Source organism: Pyrus communis, chromosome 1, assembly GCF_041283825.1.
Source record: "Pyrus communis isolate YQ-2024b chromosome 1, ASM4128382v1, whole genome shotgun sequence".
Lineage (NCBI taxonomy): Eukaryota > Viridiplantae > Streptophyta > Magnoliopsida > Rosales > Rosaceae > Pyrus > Pyrus communis.
Genome location: NC_142565.1, coordinates 92,582 through 111,092, shown reverse-complemented (window position 1 = coordinate 111,092; position 18,511 = coordinate 92,582). Strand labels below are relative to the sequence as shown.

General features: G+C 37.5%; 3 protein-coding genes and 1 pseudogene across 4 annotated transcripts; 1 reads left to right on the top strand and 3 right to left on the bottom strand.

Annotated features, from left to right (window-relative positions):
* Positions 1 to 404: 404 nt before the first annotated feature.
* On the bottom strand, positions 405 to 4,347 carry LOC137720785 (WEB family protein At3g02930, chloroplastic-like). Its single transcript, XM_068459896.2, has 3 exons — positions 3,974 to 4,347; positions 3,256 to 3,478; positions 405 to 3,091 (listed from the first exon to the last, which is right to left on the bottom strand). Exons 1-3 carry the CDS (start codon positions 3,988 to 3,990, stop codon positions 773 to 775), a joined length of 2,559 nt encoding a protein of 852 aa, XP_068315997.2. The 5' UTR covers positions 3,991 to 4,347; the 3' UTR covers positions 405 to 772.
* A 3,460-nt stretch (positions 4,348 to 7,807) lies between these two features.
* On the bottom strand, positions 7,808 to 8,988 carry LOC137719673 (uncharacterized). Its single transcript, XM_068458712.2, has 2 exons — positions 8,761 to 8,988; positions 7,808 to 8,228 (listed from the first exon to the last, which is right to left on the bottom strand). Exons 1-2 carry the CDS (start codon positions 8,904 to 8,906, stop codon positions 8,096 to 8,098), a joined length of 279 nt encoding a protein of 92 aa, XP_068314813.1. The 5' UTR covers positions 8,907 to 8,988; the 3' UTR covers positions 7,808 to 8,095.
* Positions 8,989 to 9,541: 553 nt separating this feature from the next.
* On the top strand, positions 9,542 to 10,669 carry LOC137721563 (large ribosomal subunit protein uL6 pseudogene; annotated as a pseudogene).
* Positions 10,670 to 13,874: 3,205 nt separating this feature from the next.
* LOC137720308 (V-type proton ATPase subunit H) lies at positions 13,875 to 17,746 on the bottom strand. Of its 2 annotated transcripts, none has more exons than XM_068459359.2 (12): positions 17,629 to 17,746; positions 17,350 to 17,427; positions 17,048 to 17,173; positions 16,721 to 16,823; positions 16,540 to 16,612; positions 16,396 to 16,461; positions 16,182 to 16,299; positions 15,811 to 15,972; positions 15,599 to 15,724; positions 15,328 to 15,453; positions 14,941 to 15,120; positions 13,875 to 14,420 (listed from the first exon to the last, which is right to left on the bottom strand). In XM_068459359.2, the coding sequence occupies exons 2-12, from the start codon at positions 17,377 to 17,379 to the stop codon at positions 14,172 to 14,174; spliced, it is 1,359 nt and encodes a 452-aa protein (XP_068315460.1). In that variant the 5' UTR covers positions 17,380 to 17,427; positions 17,629 to 17,746; the 3' UTR covers positions 13,875 to 14,171. The 2 variants fall into 2 exon arrangements, with proteins under 2 accessions (XP_068315460.1, XP_068315459.1); XM_068459358.2 differs by having other exon boundaries at positions 17,350 to 17,459; positions 17,629 to 17,732.
* Between the last annotated feature and the right edge of the window lie 765 nt (positions 17,747 to 18,511).

Below are 18,511 nucleotides of genomic sequence, written 5' to 3'. Positions count from 1 at the left end.
GTAAGGTTGCAAGGCAATTGATGGCAGTAGGGATACCACGACAAGGATGGGAAGGCTTCTTCAACTGCAAATTACATATACCATAAGAAGTATGCTTAGACAACCAATATCATCCAAACTGATAACCACCAAGTGATAGCTGCGATATCAACAGAATAACTGATTGAATTCGAGGAAATGTAGAAACCACTGGTCAAACAACTTTTTAAGTACTCTATTTCCTAGGCACCGAAAATGAAAGAGTAACCCAGTTGCATTTAGTAGAATGTGTAACCCGATGCTGAAAGCGTACCTGTGCATAAAGCCATTCCACCAATCCAGGAGTTCAATAATATCAAATACGGAGGGGTGATTGATCAAAGCAAAAGATACAAGTTCATGTCCACACCACTCCTTGGGACAAATAACAAATAACAATGATATATTTATATTTTTTTATATATCTCCATTTATAACAGATGAAAGCACATCAAGATACAAGTTCATGTTACCACTCCTTCCACAATATCTATGTAAGATTGTAGAAGGGAGAAGGAATAACCAAATGAAAGTCCCATCACATACAAGATACTGCCCAGATCGGAAATCAAATCTTTAAAAAAAAAAATAAATAAATAAAATAAAAACCCCTAAACGTAATACAAACTTTTTCATTCTTAACCTATTCTGAAAATCAGCACCAAAAAACGAAAATCAAACCCATGAAACAATTTCCAGTGAATTAACCTGCCTTCTGCCTTCTAGTTGGGCACAATTCATGCAACAACCTTCTCTACTTCTGGTTGTTGCTTGTGCCCTTCTTCTTCAGTAGGCTTCCAAACTTGCGGAGAAAAGGCTTCTTCTTCTTCTGTTGCTTTGATGGAGAGGTCCTGCTTTCGTCCACACATTCCGTTGAAGTTACTCCATTTATCTCATCAAACCCCTCGCCACCCCCCACCTTTGACACCACTTCCTCTTCAAACGATTCCTGCTTTTGTTCCCTCTCCGGCGAGAATTCCTTCTTTTCAATCTTGCAGCTCTCCCACATCTTATACTCCACCTCTACTGATTCATCTTCCTTCTCTTTGCTCTCATCTTCTTGTGGTTTGCCCTTCACATTATCACTTTTAGCATAGTCCATTTCCTCAGCCTTGCCATTAATGACAACATTATTATTCTCTTCCCATAAGCTTTCCGTCTTGTGCTCCTCACCTTGAATTGGTGCAAGGTCCATTTTTGGTTTCTCTTCTCCTCCATGCCCATTCTCTTCAGAGAATTCAACTACCTTTGGAAGCAAATCATAGTCTTTCTCACTATCTGTTAGCTCACCATTTTCCTCGGCTTGCTTCTTCGCCACAGCTTCTTCCAGTAACCTAGACAATTCCTCAACCTTTTTAAGAGAAGCTGCCTCCTTGTCTTGGAGTTCATCGTTTTCGTGAACAATACACTGGAACTCATTTTCTTTGTCCAATATGCTTTCATTTAATTTCATGTTCTCGGCCTTTGCTTCTGCAAGAGCTTCCTGCAAATAGATAACTTCAGATTCAACTTCCTTCAGGCTCTCTTCCAACTGGGCTTCTTCGTCCTTCAGAGCACAAGCTTCTTTATTGGATTTTGTGAGCAAATTTTGCAGCCTGTTTATTTCTTTTTCCTTCAAAGAGTTTTCTTCTTCTGAATGTTTCACACAGTTCGCCAGGTGAAGTTCTCTCTTCTCCCAGTCGGCCTTTGCGTTTTGGAACTCAGTCTTGCATTGTTCAAGGTTACTTGTAACAAGATAGACTTCGTGTTTTGCATCATCAAGCATGCCTTCATACTTTTCGTTGGTTGCTTTCAAGACCATTTTCAGGTCTTCTATCTGCAACTCGTTACTCTCAAGCTCAGCTTGATTAGACAGCAGCTTTTCTTTGGCTTCTCTTGCTTCTGCGGAGACTTCATGTAAGGCTGAAGCTAAGCTTTCCATTGCTTTCTTGCTCTTCTCTTCTTCATCCCTAGAATTTTCCAACTCATTTATGAGTTTGTTTTTCTCTTCTAATAGGGTTTGAATACTGGATGAGGCAAGCTTCTTATTGCTTAAAGCCTGCATTTTCTCCTCCTTCAGAGTTTCAAGCTCAGACTTAAGCGACTCAACCGTTTGTGCCATTTCATAATTTTCTCTTTTGGCCATCTCAAGACAAAGTTCTGAGTCCTCAAGATCCCCTCTATGTCTTCCAATTGTAATTTCCAGCAAGCTGACCTTCCCCTTAAGAGCAGAAATTTCAGATTCTGCATCATGCAACAACTCATTGTTTCCCTCGAGTTGTTTCATGACTGAATCTAAAGACACTGATGCAGACCTCTCCAACTTATTTGCTTCTTCAACCTGCATCTCTAATTCCTCAACCCTAATTTTCCACTCCTCAACTACACTACGTGCATAAGATTCAGCCATCTTGGCTGATTCTAGCTCAACGTTGAGCTGTTCAATGGAAGCCTCTTTCTCTATTAGTCTCTCCTTGTAACCTTTTGCTTTATCAAGCTCTTGTTTGAGAGAATCTACCTCCAATTTAAGGCTAACCACCATCTTGTTGCTCTCGCTAGCCTCTGTTTCAAGCTTTGCATCTAGCAAGGCCCTTAACTGAGTCAACTCAGCTAAAAGAATCTCCACCCTATTGGCATGGATCTCGGCAATCTTGGTTGCATCATCAGCATGAGTCAGTGCCTGGTTTTTGGCATCACAGGTTATGGTCAGTTCTTGCTTCACCCTTTGAAGTTCCTGAGTGGTAGAGAGTAGAGTGGACACATCAAGAGCATGTTGGTTCCTCACAGCTTCAAGCTCTTTCACCCATTCCTCTTCCTTCTTTTGGGATGCTTCGATTCCTGCCTGCTCCAACTCAACAGCGCGAAACTTCTCAATTTCAGAATTGTCCTCGGCTCGCTTTTGAGCCACCAAAGCCTCTCTGAGTTTCTCATGTGCCTCATCGGCCACTTTCTGCGCTTCTTTCAATTCGTCAATTGCTTTTGCCTTCTCTTTCTCAATCAAAATTATCTGCTCCTTTGCCTTCTTCAGATCTTCCTGAACAAGACCTAATTGAGCCTGTATCTCTGATCCCTTTGCAACCCGTGACGGTTGTTTCTGAAAACAATATAAAGCAACAATGTGGATCAAAATACACAAATAACGACTGGTTCCATCCCTTACGTTTGCTGTAATAAGTTCAAAGGAACTAAATGAAATGTAGTACCAAAAATGAAAAAAGAAGACTACAAGTAGGTGTAGTTGGTAAAAGTAAAACTCACTTCAGGGGGAATGGAGGTGGGGGTGGTGATCTTGGGTGACCGACGCTCAACGGCGGCCTTGGATTTGACAGAGCGCGGGGAGCGATCAACTGAAAGGCGAGAGTTTTGCGAAGGAGAAGGTGAATCGGATTCGGATTTAGCAACTCCCCGGCTGAGTTTACTAACTCGAGGAGGAGGGGTTGCTGCTGGTGATGCTTTTTTAGGAGTATCAGATACAGTAGATCTGTTCAAGTATATCAACAAGAAGAAACCATATTATTGAACATCAAACAAAACAATGCAAACACAACCAATAAAAAAACAGATGGATCAGCCACAAAATTTGGAAATTTATAATCAACACACACACACACAAAAACACAGAGACAGACAGAAAAAAATGTAGATGTGAAAGTATGGCATAAGTTGTTCAACAACAGATCCAAAAATAAGTACAAGCCAAGTGCAAAAAGAACCAACCAATTTGGAACCAACGAAAGTAAAAGGTTGAAAATTGGAGCAAATATTAGATTTTGAGTTGAAGAGAAGAGGAGAAAAATGTAGTGGTAGTGGTAGTGGAGATGATAAAAGCAGATCCGTGGCGCGCACTAATCGGGATATGTAGAAGAAAATCCGAAATGGAAAAGGACATACATCAAATCCGAAAACACAAAATCAAAATCAAAATCAAAATCAGATCTCCATCTCAGTCTCAGAGAGAGAGAGAGAGTGGACTTACTTGGGCTTGGAAGACATGGCGAAGGTAATGGAAGAAGAACGGGGAAAAGTGGGGGAGGAAGAGGAGTGGTACTGGTAGTAGTGGAGCACTTGTGCTGTCTAATTAATTATGCTGCTCTCTCTCCCTCAGTCTCAGTGTGTGTAATTTGCAATTTTTTCATGGCGGATAACATGTTGCTATATTTTACTTTCTTAGTGAAAAATAAAGAAAACTCTAAAAAAGGAGCATTTAGGAGATGAAGCAGGCAGAGACAACAGGAGTTGGACTTGGACGGTTGGACTGACCAGACGTGACGAGGAACCCAAACGGGGAGGAATTTACACAAGAAAATGGTATTTGGGTCGGTTCTCTCAACTGTCCTGGGCCCTGGCCACACACACACAACTCAGCTTCCACTTTTTACTTTGTAGTTGTGCTCGCTCACTGTTTGTTGTTTTTTCTTTCATCACTCGACATGCCAGTGTGATATTCACACATTTTTTTTGTATATATTTTCAATCGTTAAATTAAAAAAATTAAATATTAACAGAAAATGTGGGAAAAGTAAAAATATGTATGCATAGATAACACATCGCTTTAGTTAAAACGGAACACGAGTCTGAGACTAGAACCTCCTTATTTGTAAACAACTGAAATTTATTAGAGAATTAATGCTTTTTTTTTCTTTGGGTAAAAAAGTATACTGCTCTTCTGTATAATAGCCAAAAGAAGTAGGGAACTTTAACGAAAAATTTATAATATTTTTTACTTTAATGAAAACCCATATTTTTACACTAAAAAAATAAAGATATCGCGTTAATATAAAGGCATTCTTTAACTTATATCCTTTTTTCTCATTCTTCATTGCTTCTCTTACATGTTTATTTTTATTTTTATAGTAAACATTCGGGAATCCTATATCATGTGAGTACACATTCCTAAATTGTAGACTGGAATATTGCCTCCAAAGTTGACCTATTAAAAAAACATTATATATATGGTTGAGAGTTGACTCTAAAGGTAGCTGAAATAGGCGACCCTCTAGGGGCTCCGAAAAAAAAATTATTTTATATGGTTGGGTTAAGTATAAATAACAAATAACTAAATGAAATATCAATTATTCTTTTTTTTATTTTTTTTTATTGGAAACTAAATGAAATATCAATTATTCATTTGTGTTATGGTGGAAAGCAGCGGTTGTTTTAATCTTACAGCATGTCAGCATGGATTCGATTTTACCCGCATTGTAGGAAAGCAGTACCCAGAAAATTGTTTCTGGCGTGGCTAGCTAGCATCCCTCACAACAGCTAATATGAATCCTAAATTCTCTCGCTCCCTTCCCTCCCATCTCTCTTCATATTCTAAATCTTTTTATTTGTATGGAAACGAGTTAGTTATCATGCCTCTCACCAGAATAGTAAGCCTACTAACAAAAACAGAAAGTATCTGTCTAGGTCTTCAAAAAAGGAAAAGATAGACGTATTTAGTGATATTTGATATTAATTTTATTGATATTTAATGTAGAAATAGAATTTTTTCATGTATTTAGAGAATTATTTTTTATACATATCAATGTACAAAAAGTTAGGAGTCAAAGAACTCTAAGACCTAACTTAAAAAGCTCGCTTAGGGCCCCCAATTTCTCAGGGCAGGCCATGTTGTGAGCTTGAGGGTCCAAAGAGATTTGTCTGCCTACTGAAAAACATGTTAGGTTGTGTATCATTCTGAGTGTACCAAAAAATTGCTAGTACCAAACTCAACGAGAACGAATGCTTATTCAAAAGGATAAAGGACAAATCAACTCAAAAGCAATGGGTTTTTTTTTGAGAACTTCGTTATTTCCATGGACGTTGGATTTGGATATAGACTCAAACTACATCATTTATAAATGGAAGTGTCAACATATTTAGGCTGAATTAAGATATAATTGTTAGGAGATGTTTTAATTACTTAGAGAGAGCATATTATTTTTAAGAGTGAATTTCTTCTAATTTATCTTTGCTCATTAATTCAGCCATCTGAAATTTCCTCAACGGCGCACACCAACGGTAGCGCGCCAATTGCCAATTGAATTTTTCAATTTACTTCCAGTGCTTGACAGTTTACATGGATGATGGAGTAAAAAAAATGGGGATAAAGTAAACACTTTCGGGTTTTGTAAGGTGGGAAGCGGACTAGCAAACCGACCAACAAAACGTTCATTTTATCTTGTAGTTGAGGCAAATTACTTTAGATTGGAAATGAAGCAATTATGATTAAATTGTATTAGTTAGGTTAAAGTTGACCTTTGTCACTTGAGAAATGTTAAGAAGATTCTCTTAAAGTGAAATTCTTTATGAATTATTTGTCACATCATAATTTACCATGAATTTTCGTTCCATGAATGACAACTATATAACCCGTTTAGAATTTAATTTATATATGTTTTCTTTGGGTGGAAAACAACATTTAATTAATTTACATACTGTTTGAGCCCGAAATAATATTGTTGGGCCGAGCATAGGGTTGTACTCGGCCCAAAGCTATGTCAAATACTATGGGCTGCTTAATAGATTCCGGACCAGTTAGCAGGGTCAGTCGAGTCCTATCCTAAGAAGGAGTAGTCCAGATAAATAAAAGGGGTCGAGGAAGTCCTGGTGCAACCAGGATTCCCGGGCAGCGAGGAATAAAGCCTCGAAAGGAGGGAAAGTTCAAAGTCCTAATGGGAGTAGGTTTGTTCGAAGTAAAATTGGAACGGGACAGGGACTCCCAATCCAGATAGGGGTTCGATTCGGTCTCAAGGAGTGGGTGCTATAAATACAAGAAATCATGCAATAAAGAAGGACCTTCGATTAAACACACAACTGCCCTGCGCAAAACCTCTCAAACATCTTGAGATCTTTTATTTTCTTTTTCCGCCAACACACCTTCAGTTTGGATAAACAGCACTGTGAAGGCAACCGGCGAACATCTTCAGTTTGGATAAACAGCACTGTCGCCGTAGAATCAGCCGACTAAGGAATATCTTCAGTTTGGATAAACAGCATTGCGTCGAGGCCGACTGGTTACCTATCCAAGTCTCGGCTGAGGGGGGTTTTCGAATCCTCATTGGCAAGGGTCATCTTATCAGCCTTCTCGACGGAGTAAGGTGTCACGAATTACGACATTCGGCGTATCGGACGCCGAGTGATTTTATGATCGGGTATTCATAAGTGAGTTTTAGAGTTCAGCATTCTGACGGCCGAACCACATTCACTGTCAAGATATACATCACCTTTGAGTATTTGTGTCCGTATAGTCTGGTGTTGATTCGACGTGCTTATACTCTTACGAATATAATCACGGTGACCGAATCAGGTACCGACGATTTGTGAACTTCGTAGAACTAGCAGCCTCGTCTTCAGGCTCTAGAACCCAAAGACCGAGAGTGTTCCTTCCTCGGTCGCAGTCGCAAGATTAAGAGGTCAGCAACGCGCTCAACACGACAACAACGAATTTTACTCCTTGGCCGAGCTCGGCCGACAAGTTGGCACGCCCCGCATTCAACCAAAGGACTTAGTTAGGCAATTAGTTACTCGACCTACGCGCCACGTAAGCTTTGTAATTTATAGAGTCAACACATACATACAGACCCAGCTCCAGCTCCAGCTTCAGGGATGACAACCACATAACCCATTTGGCCTTCGATTTCAAAATAAAATAGTGCAATAATTTATTCATTACAAGGAAATCGGAAAAAGAAACAAGATCCAATTCCAATGAATAAATCTATCATACAAACTAATTACAATGCCAAACCAACTGTGAATATATGTCATACACCGACCATACGAGAATTAATATGGGTCAGGGGTGGAGTATAATGAGGTGGAAATGGAATCAAATCTTCATATTATATACATGCAAAAGGTAAAGTAACAATCTTACATCTAACCAACAACAACCAACCAGCCTAGATATCCCTCGTCATCGTGTCTCCTGCTTTATTTTCTTTACATAACTTTGTTTTTCTTCTAACTTTATCTGAACCGTAGCAATCTAAACTATATATACAAACCATCACCTCATGAAACAACCATGCAAGCAAACACGGACATTAAGAATTATGCATCAACTTCATTCTCATATAATAGAGATGACATTATTGGAGATAAAGAAACTTGGTTACACGGATCGATCGTCATCATACGAAACATGGAAACTGGTAGTGCAGCCAGATGCCTCAGGATCCTCAGCCCCGCAACAGTCGTAGAACTTGGCAGCGCATGGCGGATCGTTGGATCCCAATTCATAGTACCTTCAATCCAGTCAAGAATAATAAAACATCAGCCCGGTAAGGAAAGATAGAAGCATAGTTATTGCGGATCAATCTCTCTCTCCTAATATTTCTTGTCGACTGGAAAACATTCACAGTTTTCCATAACTAGTACATGAAAGAGACAAAGAACAATGGGACATACACATTTTCACTTGATCAATCCCTTTCATCTAATTTATTATCCACTGAATCTTCAAGGCCAAGAAGAATAACTTGAGTATGAGAATATATGCTGTCGCACACCCACACCCCATCCTAAACTCCTGATTCCTTTCTGTGAATTGTGATATGCAACCCGAAATTGAAATAGAAATCGAAAGGGGGAAGAAAGTAAGTAAACCCAAATGCATCAGAAACACAGTTTATGCAAATTGGCATCCACTAGTCAGTTAAACAAAGACAAAATTTCTCACACCAACCATCCACTGCACTAATCAAAGATCGAAACTCAACGAAATTAATTACTGTAAAAAAGAACTCATTGGAAAGGGGGGAGAGAGAGGTGCTGTACCTCTTCTGGTCGTCGTGACGGCGACAGACGAAGAAAGAAGGGTGGAAGCGGCATGAGAAAGAGGTGTTAAAGGAGGCCCTGTAGCTGTCGTTGCACCTTTTGCGTACCCTTCCCTTATGCTCCTCACTCCCACTCTTTTTCTCCATCTCTCTCTATTCTTAGATACGGTGGCAAAGAAAATTGCAATTGATATGAAAACCCGTTAAAGAAAATTGCAATATAAGGAAATTCATCTCTTTTCATGAAACATTATCGTCACTTACTTCATTGTTGTGAGTAAAAAAGCACTTATTAAAAAAAAAACTCTCACCATAAAGGGTGATGCTCCCTATTAATCTATTTGTTACATAAATCTTAAAACCTGATCTAGTCTAACACTAATTGATAGGGTGAGAACGCATGACCGGCCAAGTCTTTCCTCCAACCAAAGTAAGAACGCATTACCGGCCAATCTCCTCCCCTCGTTTAATAATTTTCATTAAAAAGAAATCCCATTATGATTAAGCAAAATTAAGCTAATTTTCAAAAATTTATCACCAACTTCGTATATCAAGTGATCGCAATGTACTATACAATACATAGTCCAATGGACGGACGCATTTAGGTAAAAGTAAAATCTTGACAACAAACATAACGCTGCAACGAATACACAGAATTCATTTTAAAGAAAATTAATGATAAGGGCTAGAAAATTTTAAATGTTAATAAAAAATCATGTACTAAATTTATTTAATGATTTATCAAAACCCAATATTAAAATGGTCCAAACTATAGATTTCCGATTTTACCCAGACGGCAAGTCTTTGTTCGTTTATCCTCTCTTCCTTTCTTCTCTCTACTATTCCCTACCTCCATAACCTCAAATTCCTCATCTCCTTTCATCACCAACCGGAGCTGCAAAGCGAGAGAGAGAGAGAGAGAGAGAGAGAGAGAGAGAGAGAAACAACCAGAGCAGCGAAAATGATGACCATCCTCTCCTCTGAGACCATGGACATCCCCAACGGTGTCAAGATCAAGGTCCATGCCAAGATCATCGAGGTCCTCACGGGAATACGACCAGAAAGCGGAAGCTGAAGGTCAAGGCCTAGTTTAGCTCTCTCAAAATCAGCCCTGCCATCCGCACCGCTCTCTCCCACATCGGAAATCTCATCACCGAAATCACCAAGGGGTATCGCTACAAGATGCGTTTGTGTATGCTAATTTTTCCATCAATGCCTCCATCACTAATGAGGCCAAGTTGATCGACACACGTAACTTTTTGAAAGAAGGTGAGTAAGGTGGATATGATGATGTTTCTATCACCCAATGTGAAAAGGTCAAGGATAACCCCATCTTGGATGGAAATGAATTTTTCTCGATCTTGTGCCCTGATTAACCAGAAATGCCATCTTGTATATCAGGAAGTTTCTTGATGGTATATATGTGAGCGAGAGGGGAACCATTGTTGCAGAGGAATGAAGGGTGTTTGTTTTTGTGTTCTTTCTGAATGTAGTTTAATTTCTTCATGGGATTGGCTAGTTATTCCTTTTGTTGGAGAGTTCCAATGGAAGAAAATATATCAAGGGGCAGATGCGGGCTGCGGGTTCTGTTGAATGTTTGATTGTGTTGCTGTTTTTGGTAAGAAATTAGAGAGAAAAATATTAAATATATGTCATGGTTGATATATTTGATTCATTTCATAGAGGAATAATGGAGAAACTGATGGATTTAAGTACTTGAAGGAAAGCTGCCCTTTTGTAATCACTAAGCTACTGTGTTACGTTGCAAGTATGGGTGAACATTCTTTTGTTACTTTTGGGTACGAGGAAGCATTGATTGGAATGGAAGGCAGATTTAAGGCAAAGTTGTATTGATTTGGAAAATAAGCCATTAGAATGCTAAAATAAAAACGAGAGTTTGGTTCGTTTAATTTTTTTTGTTTGTTTGTACGTAATATCTCATGTTCTCAAGGATTTGTTTTGTGATGTAGTTTATAAACCTTTGATGATGGATGGCTATTATATGTGTGCATTTGGGGTGCTGTGTCGTGTGTTTGTAAATGAAAATAATAAATTTGTAAATGAAAATTTATGTGGTGTATTTGGAGGTGTTTTAAAATTGTGTTTTTGTTTCATGCATAACAAAAAAATCGTTGTTTAGTTTAAGAAATAGTGATATTACTCGTGTTCAATTCTATAAATAGTTAATGTTCAATTTTAGAAATAGTTAGTATTCAATTTCAGCAATAGTACTCGTGTTCAGTTTCATAAATAGTTCTCTTGTTCACTTTCATAAATAGTAATTCTGTTCAGTTTCATAAATAATGATAATACCCATTTTCAGTTTAAGAAATAGTCAATGTTAAGTTTAAGAAATAGTGATAATAACAGTGTTCAGTTTAAGAAATAGTGACAACACACATGTTCAATTCTATAAATAGTGTTTAGTTTAAAAATTAGTGATGACATTAGTACTCAGTTTAAGAAATAGTGATAGTATATTTGTTCAATTCAAAAAATAGTTAGTATTTAGTTTAAGAAATAATGATAGTACAAGTTTTCAATTTAATAAATAGTCAATTTTCAATTAATAAATAGTCAGTTTTCAGTTCTAGAAATAGTTAGTGTTTAGTTTAAGAAATAGTGACAGTACCTATGTTCAATTCTAAAAATAGTCAGTGTTCAACTTAAGAAATAATCAGTATTCAGTTTAAGAAATAGTGATAATATTAGTCTTAAGTTTAAAAAATAGTGATAATATCCGTGTTTAGTATACAAAATAGTGAGTATTCAGTTTAAGAAATATTGATAATACTCGTATTCAGTTTACGAAATAGTGAATGTTCAATTTAAGAAATAGTGATAGTACCACTACTTAGTTTAAGAAATAGTGAGTGTTCAGTTTAAGAAATAATGATAGTGCCACTATTCAGTTTAGAAATAATAATAGTGCTAGTGTTCTATTTAAGAAATAGTATTGATACCCCTATCCAATTCGAGAAATAGTTAGTGTTCAATGTTTATAATTGATAATTTTGTTTACTTGGGGAAATAATGTAGCTATTTGATTTTCCTTTTTTTACTTGAAAACGTAAAGTATCAAATTGTTAGTATGATATCAATGCATTTTTTGTTGATTTGTTTTTTAGGTTGTTGCTAGGACAGAATAAAGTCACGAACAATACTGTCGGTAAAGGCAAATAATAAGAAGAAGGAGGTGATGTTGAAAACACCTGAGCCGGAAAATACCAGAGCTTTACGAGCAAATCTATAAGACCATTGTTTTATCCGTCAAGAGTTGAGACCCCACTGGCAAATCTACAAAGACTCACAAATTGAAAATGAAATTGGGATAATTTCCAATGGAGTGGCTCTTGCATTCTACGAGAATGGGTTCTAAGTGGTAAGGAAATTAAGGATGGAAATTGATCAACAAAAGAATCTAAACCACCTAATTACAAAAAAATAATAAACTAATAAAATAATAACAATATATAATATAATATAATATATATATATATATATATATATAATAAAAGAAATTGGGGAAGCAATTGCACCCATTTTCTTTAAACGAGCAAAATGGTTTGAGGAGGTGGCCACTATCCTTCACCCATGTTGAGCTTTACCTTCCTTTAAGGAGGAAGGGGGACGACAAGAAGAAAACAAGAACTAAAAAAAAAAAAAAAAAAAAAAAGCAAAACCTAAAGAGAGAACGAACGGTCAAAAGAGAAAGAGTAAATTACATTTTCATACCTTAGGTTTAGAACCTATTTTAATTCCTTACAACATCTTCAAAACATTTCATTTTCATACCTTAAGTACTATTTTATTTTAAAATAATACATCCGTTACATTTTCCATCCATGGATCCTTTAAGTGCTGACGTGGCTGCCAAATGTGTGTCATGTGGCAAAAAAAATCATTTAAATTTTTTTTTTTAAACCTAAATCTTCTTTTTTATTTTATTTATTTATTTATTTATTTTTTAAACCAAAAACAAACGCAACCCCTACTTTATCTTCCTTCCCCCACCCCATCCCACCCCACCCCAGAAGAAGGAGAGAAAAAAAAAAAAAAAAAAAAACACATCTTGTTCCTCCACGTCCTCCTCGGCACCCACCTGCGCACCCACCCTCGCACCTCCTCTACACACCCCACTCCTTAAATTCACACTCATGAGGAAGACGGGATCTGGATTGCAAAGAAAAGGAGATGGGTTGTTCTTTTCTTTTTTTTTTTCTAGTTCCCCTTCTTTTTTGGGTTGCAAATGGGATGAGGTTTTTTTTTTTTTTTTTTTTTTTTTTGTTCCCCTTCTTTTCTAGGTTGCAGATGGCAAGATGAATTTTCTGGGTTGCAGATGGGATGGGTTTTATTTTATTTTTTTTTGTTCCCCTTCTTTTTTGGGTTACAGATGGGAAGGGGGGAAGATGATGAAAACTAAAGGGGATGGGGCGGTTCTGGGTTTTGTAAGTTATTTTTTGTTTTTGATTTTTCTTTGTTCTTTCCTGGTTGAAGATTCAAATGGGGTTTCAGCTGGGGGTGGGGTGATGGGATCTGTGTTTCCTAGGTTTTTTTTTTTTTTTTTCCTTCTTTGTTGTTGTTGTTGTTGTTGCAGGTTTAGGGATGTGGGGGGGGTGGTTGCGGGGAGATGGGATGGGTTTCAATTTTTTTTTGCCGTGTGGCACACATTTGGCAGTCACGTCAGTACTTAACGGATTCATGGATGGAAAATATAATAGATGTATTATTTTGAAATAAAATAGTAATGAAAGTGAAATGTTTTGAAGATGTTGTAAGGAATTGAAATAGACTCCAAACTTGAGGTATGAAAATGTAATTTACCCAAAGAAAAAAAGAAAGAGAGAAAGAACCAGCTGGCATAATGGCATACTTGTAAATAAAAGGAAGTTTATTTCTAACGGAATTGGCTGACAGAATAGCATTGCTGTTAGGGCCAATTGTGGGAAAAAAAATCATTTCTTTTTGGACTTTTAGTTCAGTCCATGTGTGTTAAATGTTTATGGGTTCGAAGTTTGATATAGATTGGTTTTGTCCTTATGATTAAATATAAAGTTTTTTTGGTTAAATAATAGTATAAGATGGTTTTTGATTAAATTAAACTTAGCTCAAGCCTTTTTCATTAAAACTCCCTTTATTTTATTCCCCCGGCGAGATTACAGATGGAATTTATTTCTCTATAGCTCAGTACCACGTACCAACCAAGAAAGCTAAAAAAACACAGCAACAGATGAATTTTCAAATAACCAAACAGCCCTACGAAATGTATTACTCAGAACACAATAATATGTAAACCACTACTACTGTGACAGCGACACCCCTGCCGGTCCTTCATAAACATCTCTTTTGGACAATACCATTTAGACAAACGCTGCCGCATTGCTCGGCTCCGCCATTCAAAGGAAAGCATCTCTAAGCCTGCAAAAAGCTAGCATACTTGGCACCTAGGAAAAGCCTTTGGATACATAGCAGCGCATTTTTGGTGACCTCGGCACTCTCATGATTCATCAGTTTCATCACGCGTTCCTTGGCTTTGAGGTCCGTCACTATGCTTCTTCCAGCCGGATGCTGCTGGACAAACTGTGAGATATCAAAGCAGGCTACGGCCAATGCCCTAGGATCACCGGATGTGTCCAAGATAGTAATCAGGACTCTTAGAATCTGCAAGACAAGGTCATGCATTATTAGTACTACGGAAGCCACAAGCTTCTTCAAAAGATTACTCAAGAGTCAACAGCATTGACATCTGCAATTACTTTCACTATATAATTTAATACTGCCTTCAGAACCAAGTAAATGGACCCAATTTACTACCACTTTTCCATGGAATGGAAGCCAACACTGTCTTGGAAAAACAGAGCTATCCAGGAAAACACAAACAAACAAAACACAAGAACCACCTTGAGTGGCTACTACCAATTTTTACCTATAAACCTATGACTCATGACAGATACCCTATTGCCATTAATAACAACACAAAATGGGCGACACATCTTATGGGGCACAAATAATTTCAGGGATTAGTTCAGCCCCACTGTATTAACTAAGCACAATAGACCATGAAATTAAGTATACAACAACAACAACTAAGCAAATAATCTAATTTCTTCCACATACAAAAAAAAAAAGGAAAAAAAAAGCAAATTAGGAGAGAAATCTTGGGCAAAAAACAAATTAATACCTGAAAGTCATTCTCTTCAAAGTTGGTAATATTCTCTCGCCAGAATATTGGATCCTTGTGCATGGGTGACCAGTCAAGATGGCCAAGGAGGACTTCTTGCTTATACTTGTCAAAAGAACTTAATTTCTTGATGTTATCCTTCAGACCCTCTTCCAGTTGATTTAATCCCTCCAGGAGATCCTACAACAAACTTCATTTCATTAAGGAAACTACACCAATGATTTATAGTTTGAAAGAACGCATGTACAAGAACAACAATAGCTCCACGAGCTAGTTGGTTCCCTTCATTTACCTTGTTATACCAAGTTAGCCTAAATGCCTTCCTTCCGGTCCGACCACATAAAATACAAACTATCAAAAGAAGCATACAGTGTCTTGGTTTCTTACCTCATCACTCCATGCTTGTGCTTTCAAATTCTGAACGATTTGTGGCAGTCCAAGGTCCACCATTTGAGCGCCAAATGTCCCCTTTGAGAGCAAGTTCCTCAGGGTCAAAACAACAACTCTGACAACCTACCACGAATAATCAAACCCATATTACAAATAAAAGATGAATTTACACGTACTCCTCTGTTACAAGGACAAGTATAACATGGACAAGCATACACAAATTAATCTCGAAGGAAACAATATAGCATCCCGGAGTCAAGATCCTCACCTTCTCCTTTGTGGAACTCTTGACAACTTCTATGAGTTGTGGAAGAGTTCTAGAAGTAGCCAAGTACTCAATTGCAGGTTCATAATAAGATAAGAGCCAGATGCATAGACATGTTTCATAAAGAAGCTGTTTGAAACAAAATATATTGTCAATAAAAATATCACAAACTCAAGAACTAATACGGAAGCTATCCACAGTACAATTAGAGTTACCTGAATAGATTGTTGGGTGGAAGCTGGAGAAATTAAGGGAACAAGCAACTTCACCCCATTTAATTGAACAAAGGAAGATCTAACTATAGGTTCCTTTAGTAAGGTTGCAAGGCAATTGATGGCAGTTGGGATACCACGACTGGGATGGGCAGGCTTCTTCAACTGCAAATTACATATACCATAAGAAGCATGCTTAGACAACCAATATCATCCAAACTGATAACCACTAAGTAATAGCTGCGATATCAACAGAGTAACTGATTGAATTTGAGGAAATGTGGAATTTAAGTGCTCTATTTCCTAGGTACCGAAAACAAAAGAGTGACCCAGTTGCATTTAGTAGAATGTGTAACCCAAAGCTGAAAGCATACCTGTGCACAAAGCCATTCCACCAATCCTTTCAACACATCATCAATAGTAGTTATTTTCCTCTTTGAATTTGAGGCTTCTCCATTTGCAGCAGAGCCATCTTGGGGTTTTGGCCTGGCACTATATTAAAAGGGAAACATTAATGAAAATAAACTGCACTTAGTTGATTCTTTGAATATTTGCATTTCACTTTAGATGTGTGTCATGTTTGAGTACCTCACTATTAAAGCAAGTATCTTACAGCTCTTCTCTTGTATGAACCAATTACCCTTCCAGAGCAATCTGAAAAGAAACGCAATGTTTTTTTTTTCTTTTGTACATAGATAAAGCATTACTCATAATTGGTAAATATGTGCTGACCTCAAGAAAGGCTCATAGATATCTTTATCAACAAGACTACTATCATGGAACAATCTTGCTCTTTTTGGGTTAGCTGGGACAAAAAGAAAAGTAAAAAATGGTTACTTTTTCTTACTTTTTTTCTCTTGGCTTTGCGAATGGGCGCGCAATCAGAAATCCAAAAGATGTTCCAGTTTGTTACCTGTAAGCATTTCATTAATTAAAGCAAGGACATATTCCACCGTTTCTTCCTTGAAAATATCACGTAAAATGCCAACGAACACTTGAACATAAGCAGGGCCATCCTGCCACATTTGAACAGCTTGTCAACATCATGGTGAGATACAAACCAGAAGAAAAAGATAAATCAATCTTTTCAGCCAATCCAGAAGATATCTCCACTAAGATTAAGGAAACGCAAAGGATCGAATGAAGCCAGGCACCATTGAGCAACATGGTGTGGGATGAACATACAAATCAAAATAAGCAAAAATGAAATAGAGATGGAAGGAGCAGGAAGAGGAATTACATCATCGAGAAGCTGTGATCTGTAGCTCTCGGATCTTTTATCATAGCGCCTCAAGAGCTGAAGGCAGGTTCCAGTGATGAGCTTAGTGGTCATGTAAGTCTCCCATGGGATGTCCCTATTCAAAACCTTGACAAGGGAAAAATAGGAAATCAAACAGCTCCGTCAACAAAACAAACAGACAGACAGTGACACAATACAATACAATACATTACACACAATTCAATGACGAGATTTCGACTTGTAATTCCCAATTTCCAATTCTCGTGGAAAGTATGGTAACAAGTGATTGAAGGACAACGAACCTGTTCAGTCGTGAGCTCAGCATGGTCCATTGCTTTAAGTACCCAAAATCAATTTCAGAATTTCAACAATTCGAGTACCTAGAGATGGAGAAAGAAGCCGCCAGATCGATCTATCAGACAGATTTACTCACAATTTCAGAGTCATTGATTACAACATGTTGGAACTAAAACAATTCGAGTATCTAGAGATGAATTAAAACAATGTGAAAGTATCAAATGTAAGTGCTAAATTGAAACGCCCAATCCCAATCCCAATTCTGGATCGGCGGGGGAGCTTACCTCTCTGTGTCTGTGTGGCCTCGTCTGGACTCGGGGAAAGAAAGAAAGAAAGAGAGAGGAGAGGAGAGGAGAGGAGAGGGGCAACCGCAATTATTTTATTTTGTATACGTGGCATAATGATGACGCGACATGTTGTGAGTGCCTTGTGTTGCCCCAATGGGCTGGCCCAAGCCCAAAACAAATAATAATAATAATATGATTGTTATTAAAAAAAAAAAGCTTCGTATATGGAGACAAAAACTTTCACTATATTTCAAGATTATCAATTAATTTTTAAACATATCGAGGAGAACAAAAAACATTAAAACAACTAAAGCCCATCCAAAAAGCTTGGAAACACAATTTTAAAATAGCAGGCATACCCCTAATGCTTTAGGACCATTAAGACACCCTAACCCTCACACCTCCAACAAAATTAATATACGCCATAAGCTCAACCCATTTTTAACTCTTTCTGCATAATCAGTTTTGAAACTATATGTAGAATCAATTTGTATCATTTATTAGTAGAATCAGTTCAATCCGTCATCGACTATTTTTGCAAAATCGGTTCAATCAATCATCGACTATTTTTGCATAATCAGTTCAACGCGTCCTTGACCATATTTGCAGAATCATTTCAATCGTCCTCGACCATTTTTGCATAATCGATTCAATTAGTCCTCGACCATTTGTTACAGAATTAGTTCAACCTCTCATCGATCATTTTTGCAAAATCAGTTCAACCCATCGTCGACCATTTTTGTAGAATTAGTTCAATCTATCTTCGACCATTTTTGTATAATCAATTCAACCCATCTTCGACCATTTTTGTAGAAACAGTTCAATCTGTCTTCAACCATTTTGCATAATCAGTTCAACCACGATGACGTCTGCTACTTCA